Source organism: Engraulis encrasicolus, chromosome 19 (genome assembly GCF_034702125.1).
Source record: "Engraulis encrasicolus isolate BLACKSEA-1 chromosome 19, IST_EnEncr_1.0, whole genome shotgun sequence".
NCBI lineage: Eukaryota > Metazoa > Chordata > Actinopteri > Clupeiformes > Engraulidae > Engraulis > Engraulis encrasicolus.
Genome location: NC_085875.1, coordinates 48,642,528 through 48,656,165, shown reverse-complemented (window position 1 = coordinate 48,656,165; position 13,638 = coordinate 48,642,528). Strand labels below are relative to the sequence as shown.

Genomic DNA, 13,638 nt, shown 5'->3' with positions numbered 1-13,638 from the left:
CATGGAGTCTCCATTTGATTTCACATCGGCGGTACTGAAATGCAGGCTCAAATCTGCATGCCTTACAAATGCTTGTCGTGCCTCAGTACGTTCTGGTAATATGCTTATTAATTGCAAACCATTTTCGATTTGATACAGTCTATGCACCTGCCATTCCCATCGCGTCTCCCAGTCCTGGGGATGTTCTTTGTAGCAGCCTACGGGAGGATGGCAGTTCCACCCATCCCTCTGGTTTCTGTCATTGGTTGACTGTTATGTTTACGCCTGTACCGTCTGTGGACATTCCGATGAAATCCTAAATGAATGGCACAAATTGCCTGGATAGCTGGGTGATCTCTCGTAACGGGCCAATGTTATGCGCGAGGACGACAAGCGGCGTTTGTCTGTGAAGTGATCCGCGTGTCATTATAGCACCCGCATCGCACGCGCGACCATGTCCCCCCCAGCGTCGGCGGCGACTGCCAGCGAGAGCAGCACCACCACTGTTTTCGAGGATGAGGCGGACACCCCCAGAGAGGAGGTACAGTAGCACAGCAGGCCACCGTTTATGAAACATATTTTTTTTGTCTCCAATGCCCATCACAACGCATGCAGTTTTACATTTGCAAACACTAGAAATCAGTGGTCGGCGTGAATGTTGTTTTGGAAAGGCAATATAAAGGGAGCGGATGGGTGATATGACAGCGGTGTTCGTGACATGTTATGCCTGGAATGGATTGGGGAATAGCGTCTGTTGGCGTTTTGGGTAGCTATATCATTCAGGAGTCCAGGCTCTCCAAATTAGCTCACCAAATCAGCGAATTCCAATTCTGTTGGCGCGTTCTGATGACAAACTGGACATGGTTGAGAGAAGCCCCCATGCTCAGAGAAACCCCCGTTACCATAGTGAGTTTACAAACATTCACAGAAATATGCTAGACACAATTAGTCATATAATGTCTGTGTTGAAGTCAGGTATCAATGGTCTAGCAAGAAAATACCTTTCCAATTGATAGTCTAATATTTCAAAGCGTGTCAGTCAATATTTTCAATTTAATTAACTGAGCTGCAAACGCCAAACTGAAATCATGACATGTGGTCATTAAAAGGGTTTAGTTCTTATTCTTCCACATTAGGCCTATGCCTACCATATAATAGTTAAGACCAGCCTACATTAAGAAGCAGTGATTTAGTACAGTTACTTTTTACAGTAAAATAAATCCAAATGTTTTTGTCCAGTAACCGTCACCATATGCAGTGATCACAGCACTGGAATTCCAACAACTACTACTGCTGAGGGCCTTCTTTATGTAGGCCTATGTGACATGCTTATTGTGATGTCAAGCAGATACGGTTTTACCAATAGGCAAACTAGGAAATTGCCTAGGGGCCCACCAAAAATGCCCACTCTACACACTGTATAGGGGCTGCAACAGTCAGCTCTGCCATGGTTAATGCCAGCAAAAATGCAAGACGGCCCCATGTGTACATTTTGCCTAGGGCCCTGAAAATAGGTAGAACCGCCACTGATGTCAATACTAACTCTTATCTAATGCACCCACTTTTCATCTGTCCCATGTTCTACCCCTCACAGCAAAGGCCCCTGAAGCAGTCTCTGAGTAAGTCTCTGTGTCGGGAGGCCTTCTGGAAATGCCTGATACTCTCCATGCTCATGTACGGCTGCATGGGCGCCATGGTCTGGTGCCACGTCACCAAGGTCACCCGTCTGACCTTCGACAGTGCCTTCAAAGGTACTTTAATACTGTATGTTGTTATGCTTTTGGCCACCTGCAGCCAAACACATCTTTCCTCTCTCTTCAACCCAACACGTCTTTGCTCTCTTTCCTTTCCTCTCTTTCCTGGGCAGTCATGGGTAAACGGTTAGGGCGTCAGACTTGTAGCCCAAAGGTTGCCGGTTCGACTCCCGACCCGCCAGGTGGGTGGGGGGAGTAATCAACCAGTGCTCTCCCCCATCCTCCCCCATGACTGAGGTACCCTGAGTGGTACCGTCCCACCGCACTGCTCCCTAGGGGCGCCATTGAGGGCTGCCCCCTTGCACGGATGAGGCATAAATGCAATTTCGTTGTGTGCAGTGTTCCCTTGTGTGCTGTGGAGTGCTGTGTCACAATGACAATGGGAGTTGGAGTTCACCAATGGGCTGTCTCTCTGTCTCTCTGTCTCCCTCCCTATGTTGCTCCTTAGGGAAGTCTATGATGTACCATGACAGCCCGTGCTCTGACGGTTACATCTACATCCCGCTGGCCTTCCTCCTGATGCTCTACGTGGTCTACCTGGTGGAGTGCTGGCACTGCCACGCCCGCAATGAAATGCAGTACAAGGTAGCAGGACACAAGGATTTAAGGATAGATGTGTTGCCGTTTGCCGGAGCGGAAGTGTTTAATCAAGTCTTTAGATTTTCTTTTGCTTCAGATGTGTAAAAGTTTTATCCCTTACCGGACATGTTTCGATGGTGTAACTTTCGTCTTCACTGTTACAGCTTAACTTCTGTTAACATTAAAAAGTGTTGTAGAAGAAAGGTGCGTGTGTGTGGGTGCGTGCGTGCGTGTGTGCGTGCACGTGTGTGTGTGCGTGCGTGCGTGTGCACGTGTGTGTGTGCACGTGTGCGTGCGGGCGTGTCTGTGTATGCGCACGCGTCTGTGTGAGTTCAGTCCAGTCATTAGAAGTTTGATAATCAAAGAAATGTCCTTCTCCGTGTCTCTGTCCTTGCCGTTTGCCAGGTGGACGTGGAGGGTGTTTATGAGCGCGTGCAGCGCATGCAGCAGGCTAAGCCCTGCATCTGGTGGAAGGCCATCAGCTACCACTACGTGCGGCGCACACGACAGGTGACCACTAGGGCTGGGAAGACGGGCCAGCTGTCACCTAATGTGGGATGTGTGGTGTCAGTAAATGATGTAGTCTGTAGTGTATCGTGAAAAGTACAGTAATAAATGTCACAATGTATTTGATATAATGTGATATAATGTCATGATACATTTGGTGTAATTTCATATAATGTCACGATTTTTTTTACTATAATTTTATATAATGTCATGTTGTATGTGATAGAATTTGATATAATGTCACAATATATTTGATAGAATTTGATATAATGTTACGATTCTTTTGCACACCCCTACAGGTGACGCGCTACCGCAATGGGGATGCCTACACCACCACGCAGGTGGGCACACACACACACACACACACACACACACACACACACACACACACACACACACACACACACACACACACACACACACACACACACACACACGCCAGAATGCAGTGCAGTTAAAATGTTATGCTGCCTTTGAACTCACGAGCAGTCTTAATTTACAACTACAAATACTTTATATACGTATTAGCGGACATAGGATTAACCTTTTAAGGTATGAAAAATGCCATTTTCAAAGTCATAATGAATACTTAGAAATTGATGGTGGTGGAAAATAAATTTGTTGTGTAAGTGCATCAAGCACTTGATATTACATAGCTGTTACACTATTTATTCCATTGTACATAATGAGCAAGACAGACTGTATTGCTACTGAAAAAAACTAACAAGGATCCACCACAAATTTGATCCAGCCAGTACACTTGACTACTGGTTACTCAGATAAGTTACCTATGTAGGAAGGAAATAGTGTTTCTTTTTTTTACTTTTACTTTGACTTTGGACACCTCTGCTAAGAATATTATATATTCTACCTTTAACTACCTTTTTACTTGTGCAGGTGTACCACGAGCGTGTCAACACGCACGTGGCCGAGGCTGAGTTTGACTATGGCCACTGTGGCGTGAAGGACATCTCCAAGCAGCTGCAGGGCCTGGAGAAGGCTGCCCTCACCAAGCTGCGCTTCACCAAGTGCTTCAGGTGATCAAAAAAACAGTTTGATATAAAAAACCTTCCTGGACTCAAAGAGTCAATGGGCTCGTTTTTGATGGAGCAGTTCTGTTTTTGCTATGCAGCGTGCATGCGCACTTTGCCATTTCCAGAATGCATTGAAATGGCAAAGTGAGCATGTGCCCTGCAGAGTAAAAGCAACACTGCTCCATCAAAATCGGGCCCGTTGATTTGAGGTGCTCTTTGAATGGGAAAATGCAGAACTTTAAAAAACAAAAATGCCAAGGCACTCTCGTCTATCAAAAATAAAAAGCCTTTATTACTTGGCTTGGTTTCTAGTGCCTCAGGTGCTTGGCTTTTGTTGGAATATTGTCTCTATGTACTTTTGTCTTATTTATTTGTGATTTTATCAATGGTTATTCTTGTTCTTAAATTGCTTTTGTTTTTATTTTGGTCAGCATCCCAGGGTATCTTGAAAGGTGCTTCAAATAAAATGTCTGATTATTATGATTATGATTATGATTATTATTATTATTATACAACCACAATGCGTAAACAATTATTATTGTAATATAAACAGTTATTATTATAATAAGTATAATTTATTATTGTAGTTATTACTTATGTTATTATGAATTAAAATTAATAATTTAATTCTTATTATTATTCAGCTTTGCCAATGTGGAGTCGGAGAACTCCTACCTGACTCAGCGTGCGCGTTTCTTCACGGATAACGAGGGGCTTGATGACTACATGGAGGCTCGCGAGGGCATGCACCTGAAGAACGTGGACTTCAAGGAGTTTGTCATGGCCTTCTCGGACCCCGACCACCACCCCTGGTACGTGTCCAACTACGTCTTCTGGACGGCGGCCTTCCTGACGTTCTCCTGGCCGCTGCGCGTGCTGACGGAGTACCGCACGGCGTACGCCCACTTCCGCGTGGAGAAGCTGTTCGGCGCCGACTACCTGCCCGTCACGCCGTGTGAGGACAGAGGGCCGCCGTACTGCGCCGCGCGGCGCATCCCGCGCGTCAACACCATCGACAGCACAGAGCTGGAGTGGCACATCCGCTCCAACCAGCAGCTGGTGCCCAGTTACTCCGAGGCCGGCCTCATGGACCTGGCGCAGCGGGCGGCCGCGGTGGCCGTCTCGGGCGGTGGCGGCGGCGGCAGTTTTGGGCGGCAGAACTGCGAGCGCTGCCACCGCGCCATCAGCAGCTCCTCTGTGTTCTCGCGCAGCGCGCTCAGCATCTGCAACGGCGGCAGCCCCCGCTTGCCGTTCAGCGGGAGCCGCTTCTCTCTCGGACGGCTGTACGGCTCGCGGCGCAGCTGCCTGTGGAGGAGCGGCAGCGGCAGCCTGGACGATCAGGAGAGCCCCAGCGAGAACACACGCTGCCTGGCCAGCTCCAGCTCCGGCTCGCGGCAGCATCGCATGGTCCGCGGCGAGGATGAGGACGAGCACGACGACCCCCCACCTTACCAGGACGCCCTCTACTTCCCAGTGCTCATTGTGCACTGCAGTGAGAGCTGCTCCAACCACGGGTCTTTCCACCGCAACAGCTCCTGCGTGGAGACGTCACTCTGAGCAGTTCTGATGGGCTCAGGGGGACACTGGGCTGTTGCCTTTAGGGAAGTATGTACGGTTCTGACTTGAGAAAGTCCAAAATGACGAGCTACACTTCCCCATGCTGGTCGTTCACTCCAGCCACAACACTTTCCAGCGCAGCAGCTCCTGCGTGGAGACGTCACTCTGAGCAGCGGTCAGTGGTGCGGGGAGAGTTAGGGGCTCCAGGGGACATCGGGCTGTTGTGACCAGCGATGGATATACACTAGAGACTTGAGGAGGTCCAAAATGATGAGCTCTATTTCCCCATGCTGATGGTCTCACTACAGCGAGAGCTGCTCCTTTCATCACAACAGCTCCTGTGTGGATTCGTCTCTCTGAGAAGCGGTCGATGGTCGGGGGAGTTAGGGGGTCAGGGGGGACATTGGACTGTTGGGACCAGGGGAGGACATACAGTAATATACGTATATTGTAGCCTCTTGCAGCCTTCTACTACATGGGCCCTTTGACGGGCCCATTCACTCTTTGCTGAAAACACTCCGCAACATCATAACAGTATTTGCCATGACAATGCAGAGAGTCTTAAGTAACCGATTACAAGTAACAAGGTTATAACTGGCTCTGGGCGGAGGGGTTAAAGTCTAAAATGTTGAGCTCTACTCTCTAGTTCCCCATGGACATTGTGCACTACAGCCAGAGCTACTCCAGCCATCACAAGAGCTCCTTATCAACTACACCGTTATTGTAACAGTTTGCAGTATAACCGTTAATATAACAATTTTCTGGTAGTCCAGTTATTGAAAATAAAAAACACCCTCATGCACGCCGCACCGACCTCAGCTGTTGTGCACGATTCTCAGATCTCGTGCATGAATACGCATATGAACGGCCATCCGGGTACTTTGCTCGTAAATGTGTGTTACGCCCCTTTATGGGGGAAATCAAACCGAATTTCTCATTGAATGAACACATTTCTCATTCTCAATGATCACAGTCCATGGTTCAGCCAAGGCTGTTTGGCTATATTATTTGAACAGCTGGCAACACAACACGTTTTCGGCATGTTGAGCGTGAACAATGCTAGTCTACAGGTCCTTGTCTTTCGTTTATTCTTTCCCAACACCAATTGACTTGCATTGGCTTTCCCCCTTATGTTTACCCCCAAAAAAGGGCGTAACGCACATGAAACACGTAACGCCGTTCATGAATATACGCACAACCTAAAATCCCGCCCATCCCAGCCGAGGTGGCATTGAAATAGTGAGCTTGAGAAAGTAAAATTAACCAATTAATTAATGAATTAATTGTAATGACCAAGTCTTAATCTGTTACTTAAGACTCTCACTAATGTCAGAGCAATGTTGTCATGATGTAGTTGAGTATTTTCAAAGGAGAGTGGGCCCATTCGCGGGCCCATCTGCTGTAAGAGGCTCCAGGACAGATACACTGAACTACCACAGCTCCTGTGTAGATGGCTCTCTCGCTGTGGCTGTCCAAGGCCAGCCAGAGTCAATAGTGCAGAAAGAGGAGCTACGGTTTAGTATAATTCCCTTCGCTGATGTGCAGTACTTCCCTGGTCCAGAAACCACAACAGCTTGTGCACGAGGTAGCATGAGACGTGTTTGCACTGTAAAACATTGAAAGCAATTTAAACGTGAAAAGTTAAGTTGCCCTGCTACCTTAAGTTTGTAACTCAACTCAACTCAAGGCTCAAACACAAGTTGAGTTAACTTACAAACTTAAGGCAGCAGGACAACTGACATTTTTACGTTTAACTGGCTGCAGTGTTTTACAGTGTGGTTGTCAGAGGTGGATAAAGCAGTTTGTGAAAGGAGAATTCCTTGAATGGCAAAGGTAGCAGCCTTGAAGAAGATGATCTGTATTTCCCCATGTGCTGTACTTTAAGCTCTTTTCAATCTATCTCTGCACTGGGGAGACAGTTCATCGGGGCAGTCAGCTCTGGCTGTAGAACTCAACCCCATAATGACGACCAGAGGTGGATGTACCAGCCTACTAAACTACCGTAAGTCAATTAGCAGTTAGAACAGCTGATTCAGTGAATAGGCTTAAGCAGATACTGTGTTTGTCGAAGCTTTCACTTTCTGAATCTAAGATGTTCTGCCCTGAACCCTATTTCTCAAATATCCCTGCTAACCAGTTGGCAAGTTACTAGGTTGACTTTGGGAAATTGCATTGCAACCAAGTCTAAGTTCCTGACGTGGTTAGTAACGATGTTGTTGAGAAACACACCCCTGGACACCTACGTACATGGTTTAAAAAAAACAAAGCAAAAAAAAAGCAAACATCAACAATTCACCTCCACATCACAGAGTTGTCGTCTCAACCTCCTGGTGCTCAGGGGTCCATGTATCCCAAATCTCTCTGTGGTGGTGACTGCACAGTGTCTTCCCAAAGAACACAGTCGGCTAATCTGAAATGTTTACTGATTTGCTGTATAGTATTTATTCACTGTAGGTTTCAGAGCAGCACCATTTACACTACCCATGTAGTGTGCTGTGGAGTGAAAATTTTGGACACAACTAGAACTAGTGTGTGGGAAATAGGTAGGCCTACAGTGACGAAAGATGCATGGGGTGTCACAATGACTACAGAAGTAGTGAGAAAGGAGTGTGATTTGTGCAAAGTGGAGTTATTATGTCATCTTTTATTCTCACTGTCATAGCAATAATGTGAGCACAGCACAGTCACTGTCATCACATGAAAGTAATAAAAGTAAAAAAAAATTGAACTAAAATATCGCTGAAACAATCACACTTAATGTATAGATTTTGACTGGAAAACTAAAACACTACGTCGATATTTAATTCTCATGGATGCAAAGAACTCCTCGATTTTTTGTCCACTCTGGGCTTTCTTGTAATGGCCTGTGAGAGAGGAGGGGGAGATCACTAGAATTTTGCACTTAAACATATCTGTACGTGATTGTTGCCTGTGATTTTTCTAAAACTTTAAACCGTAAGCAACTTTCCCAGGTTGATTACAATCTGTTATATTCTATGTAGACCCTGGGAATGCTTGACTTTGCAAACAGTATGTACAGTACCTGCCGTCTTAGCAATGATGCAAAGCAATGTTTTCATGGTGCAAGAAGAATATAAGCAAAGAAAGACCGGTTTAATACATCAGCTTCGGTTGAAGAAATGGATGTAAAATGTTTGTTTTTTTCCCAGGAAATGTAATACCTTAATGGGTAAAAAAAAATGTTTTTGGATGTGATTACATTGGGAAAGCCAGTGATGTAACAACTATGTTCCGTAAATGTATCGTGTGTATTTTACAATGTGTTGTAAATGGGTAATATAGTTGTACTAGCCTAAATGTATTGTTCAACAATGTATGTAATCACCATATGGCATAGGCCTATATACCCTCTATAACTCTGAAGAAGAAAACATGCAACTTTGGCTATGCAAAGATTAACCTCTGCGAACACCCACAATATACTCTTTAAGTGTGTATATATATCCAATTTTAATAAGGAAGGCCAGACAGTTGTATCTTTTCTAAAATGGCTGACGTTAATGTTTTTTGAGGGCAATGGAGAGTGTTTTGTGTGTTTATCGACAAGAGGATGTGGTACAAAAAATGCACTGACTGAATGTAGACTAAGTGGTACTTTTACAAAAACTTTTGACCAAATTATGAAATGTAAGAGACAAGATATGAATGACGCAAAAAGTTTAAAGTGGGATTTTGAGCAGTCCAAAGACATTTCACAGCATACCCATTACCTGCCTGCTCAGTCTGGACTGAAAGTTGTTGAAAATAATTGCTTTTACCACTTGCACCACGTTTTTATACTGCCTATACGCCCTGAAGATCACAAGCAAAAAAAAACCTTCGCCCCCTCACACAGTTGCCTTGATGTAGCACATACACACAATACCACTGTTGCAAAACACACATGGAGTATTCAACTGGTGTCATACTTTAAGAGGCACCCAACAGTTTTTTGTTTGTTTTTGTTTTCTTTGAAGGTGCAGTTGTGTTGTGAGTAATATGGAAAGTTATGAAAGGGAAAAGCAATTATTGTTGTAATGATATTGTTCAGTAATGGATTATATCATTTACTACTGAATAACAAACTTATAATGTTTAAGATGTTTCAGTGTGATTTATTTTGTTTAAATTCCGCTCTATAGTAGCACTCAGGTTCAAAGCAGTCATCATAGCACACTGTTCTGATATTTACTAGGATCATATCAATCTAATGGGCAGTATAGGCCTACCGCACAGGTTCCCCCTTAGTGAACAATATTTGTTTTTTTTAAAAGTTTGTGTCGGTGCCATTTACTGATTGTAAATGGTTGCCCCTGGTCACCTTGCTCCTGGCCCTCATGGATAATCCGGCCATGACTGTAATTTAACAATCCATGCTGCTTCCTGTCAGACTGCTTCAATTTTGGCATATCATGGGCAGAGGGTGAGCTTCTGGTGTGCTAGTATGGTGAACAGAACTCTTTTCATGCCTTCTTTACATATGCTCTTAAAACTACACTTGATAGTTTTTTTAAACCTCAAACAACACAAACATAGTTCCAGTGGTTTATCACGTTATTACAGGGTGATGAAGTCTCTTCAAAGACATTTTTCTGTCCTCCATGAACTGTAACAGTAAGGCTAGAGATCCATTATAGCGTTACGTTATCGCAGCTCGACGTACTGGATGTCCCAGTGTCGACGCACTGCTACTACAGCTCGCGTGGCCCGGGAGTTATATACAGGAAGTACCGGTATATCAATCTACATTTCTAGCCGTTTTATCGATATAGCAAACCAACTGCCCCTAAATTACAGTTCAAAATGCTCTTACCGAACTCGGCACATGTGTTTTTTTCACACACAGCTTGGCCTCGTGTTGTTATGCTTATGGTCGAAATCGAACATAATCATTTGAACCCAGGCATCATAAGGACATGCAACATACATGCTTGTAGTCTATATTTTGTACATCCAAAAGTTCGATAGATGTCAAAAATCTACTTTTACCGAGGGAAATGCACCTTCGTGATGACCACAGGTATCATGGGACATCTTCATGTAATCAACAGTCATTGGGTAACGCAGTCCGTCAGCCGCTGCTAATTTGCATAACTTTCAGGAGGGCTCAACTTTTTGACGTGCCACCGGAGCCACGCTCGCCGTGCCGGAATCCCAAAATGCATTGCGAGTCCGGTAACGACGATATGCCGCATTTCATTGAAAATGAATTGAATGCGTTGGTACGGCTTGCGTCAAACTGACTAGTGGATGGGCACCGTCATACGTAGTAGATCAACTTTGTAGGAGAAGGTCAATTGCCATTTCAATTACATTTTACATTACATGTGTTCCTAATGGGACAATGTCAGTATTTTTTCAATAGTGCAATGTAAATGTTGCAGTGCTAATTCAACACTATTCTGAACACACATAGTCCCACTCAATTTTAGTAATGAATCTCAACTCTTTGGTGTTAAATCAGCACTGTGAAGCCATGAATGTTAAATTGAAAGTGTGAATTTAACACCCACTGAGTTGAATTTAACACTTCATCGAGTGGGACCATATATACTCAAAACAGTGTTGAATTAACACTGCATATTTTACTGTGTGGGGTTGGGACCTTGTGGTCTCCTGAAATGGCTAGACGAGATCTAACGATAGACGATATCTAAACAATAAACAAGTTTGAAAGTGAAAGCCCAACAGGGAAACTCCAACTCCCATTGTCATTGTGACACAGCACTCCACATCACACAAGTGGACACTGCACACAACGAAATTGCATTTATGCCTCACCCGTGCAAGGGGGCAGCTCCCAATGGCGCTCCTGGGGAGTAGTGCGGCGGGATGGTACCACGAGGGTACCTCAGTCATGGAGGAGGATGGGGGAGATCACTGGTTAATTATTCCCCCCAACAACCTGGCGGGTCGGTAGTCAAACCGGCAACCTTTGGGCTGCAAGTCTGACACCCTAACCGCTTACCCATGACTGCCCTGAAGTTTGCAGTTACACCTTGTCCTATTCAGTGCAAGCAACATTAGGGCCTTAGCTTTATGGATGACAGTTAATGTCAACATTAAATCCTCATTTAATATTCATGACCACAAAAAAGGTTGGAAACCTCTGATGTTTGGCATGAGAGATGTTAGTTCAGCATTTTACCACTAGAGGGCACACTGTCTGCATCATCCTCATTGTAAGGAGGACAGTCAGTCAGTCAGCCACACTGTTATGTCTGCAAGACACTGAGTGCCACTGCAGTATGAAACGGTGTACAAGTCTATAAATGTTTAATAGCTCAAAGGTCAACGTCATCTGCTGCAGTAGGGAGTTCTATGGACGTTAGTCTCTCTAAACAGCGGGATGATGTTTGCTCAGTGTGTGTGAAGGAGCCGGGTGATTAGTGATTAGCATTATGGCAGGGTAATGATATTGTTTACTGAGTAAACCATGCCAGCGTGACTCTCCGCCACATCATTACTGTGAAACTCTTGTTGTGTAAGCACTTCACAAAGCCACTCTATAATGTCTCTCTTTCTCTCTTTCTCTCTCTCTCACTCTCTCTCTCTCTCTCGCTCTCTCTCTGTAGAATGTCGCCTCGATGTCTGAGAGCAGCGATTCACTGGAACAGCAGTGATTATTTTCCCATTTCGCCCTAAGCAGTAATACTAGAGTCTCTCTATGTGCTACTGTAAATGACCTCATCTTATTGTCTCCACTGAGGAAAAAAAACAATCAATCGAAGGTCAACAGTAGGTTTGAAGATGTTAGACATCTCCATTGGTCATTGGACTGTCATTAAGGCCCACCTTAGGACAGGGGAAACAATAGGTTGCTACATAATGACGGCAATATAGTTTTTGAAAGCTTGTAATTAACAAAATGGAGGGCATGTTGTCTATTGGGTCGTCTGTACTCTGTCCTAAGTGCAGGCTCTAAAGGTTTATAATGCTTTAGGTAACGGTAGGCCTATATGGCTTCTTTGAAATAGTGTTTAAAGTGCACCTTTTCACTCTGTGCTCTTGGTGCAGTGTGCTTGTCTTTAGGGAACAGTCTGTGACTTTTTGGAGCACTGTTTAGAGTAGTCCTCTTTTGAATCCCTTCCACATGTAGAATAGGGGGGGGGGGTACTGCAACAGGATGGTAACGTTACAGACATTCTTTACAAAGACATTACCACAAGGTCATGCCATCCCGTCGACAACAAAATCCCAAAATAGGAATTGTGTCTTATGGGGTTAAAGTGCTCCACTTCACTATGTGCTCCTGGGCAGTCCTGTCAGACTCAGGCAAACCTAGGCAATTGCCTCGGACCCCACGCTAAAAGGGCCCTCCCTGTTAATGACTGCTTAATGCGCTTGTCTTTAAATGACAGTGATGTCAAGTTTGTGAGTGTGGCAAACACCTCCCTACATTCAATGACTTAAAAGTGCAATAATAGTTTCAAATACCAATAGTTGGAAGAGAAAGGGGCCCAACTTCCCTCTTTGTCTAGGGCCCCAAAATGCCTTGAGACAGCCCTGTTCCTGGTGCTGAGTTCTTGTTTGGCTGTTTTCCTCAAACCTGAGTAAGCTTACTGCAGAGACCAGTCTATCCCGTGAGGTACCTCCACCCTTGGTGACCTAATTGGCACAAGAAAGTCAACTTGCAGTATTTCATTTCGTGAAAAGCTGTTCAACACTTGATACTCTAGCTATTCATTTTGCTATTGTTAACAGTGATGAGGCTCTTACTAGTTTGAAAGCAACAGGAAATTCAGATGGTTTCCACATGGGGTTGTCCTGCAGGGTAGTGTTGTGACGTTCATGAAAGAATCGATTATTTTGAACGGCTCCTACAAGTGAACGATGGGAACCGAATCACAGATGGGGGAGCCACTCTACTGTTTTTTTCGTGACCCTCACATTAATATTNTAATTTGGGGAAAAGAGCACCACTATCTGCCTCAGAGAGTCTTTAGAAGGAGGAGGGCAATCTGTTGTTTTGACAAAATTACCTACAGGTGGAGTCAAACATGTTATCTTCTTAACACTGAATAAATAATTAAAAACCACTCAAAAGAGCCAGCTCTTTGAAAGGAATGAGCCACTATGATCCGGATCCTGTCAAAGAGCCAGAAATCTAATTTCTACAGCAGGGTGAAAGAGTACTATTATCTCTTCTAGAGTCATTGCCAGGAGATTACTTTTCGACTTTGCGGTGACCTTGTGGTCAAAATGTCATCTCCTGCCACTGAGTAAAT

At 44.7% G+C, this 13,638-nt stretch overlaps 1 protein-coding gene across 1 annotated transcript; it reads left to right on the top strand.

The window, feature by feature from the left end:
- Nucleotides 1–433: 433 nt before the first annotated feature.
- On the top strand, nucleotides 434–5,410 carry LOC134470249 (transmembrane protein 151B-like). Its single transcript, XM_063224276.1, has 7 exons — nucleotides 434–520; nucleotides 1,574–1,730; nucleotides 2,182–2,318; nucleotides 2,718–2,822; nucleotides 3,119–3,160; nucleotides 3,717–3,856; nucleotides 4,498–5,410. The coding sequence occupies exons 1-7, from the start codon at nucleotides 434–436 to the stop codon at nucleotides 5,408–5,410; spliced, it is 1,581 nt and encodes a 526-aa protein (XP_063080346.1).
- The last annotated feature ends 8,228 nt before the right edge of the window (nucleotides 5,411–13,638 follow it).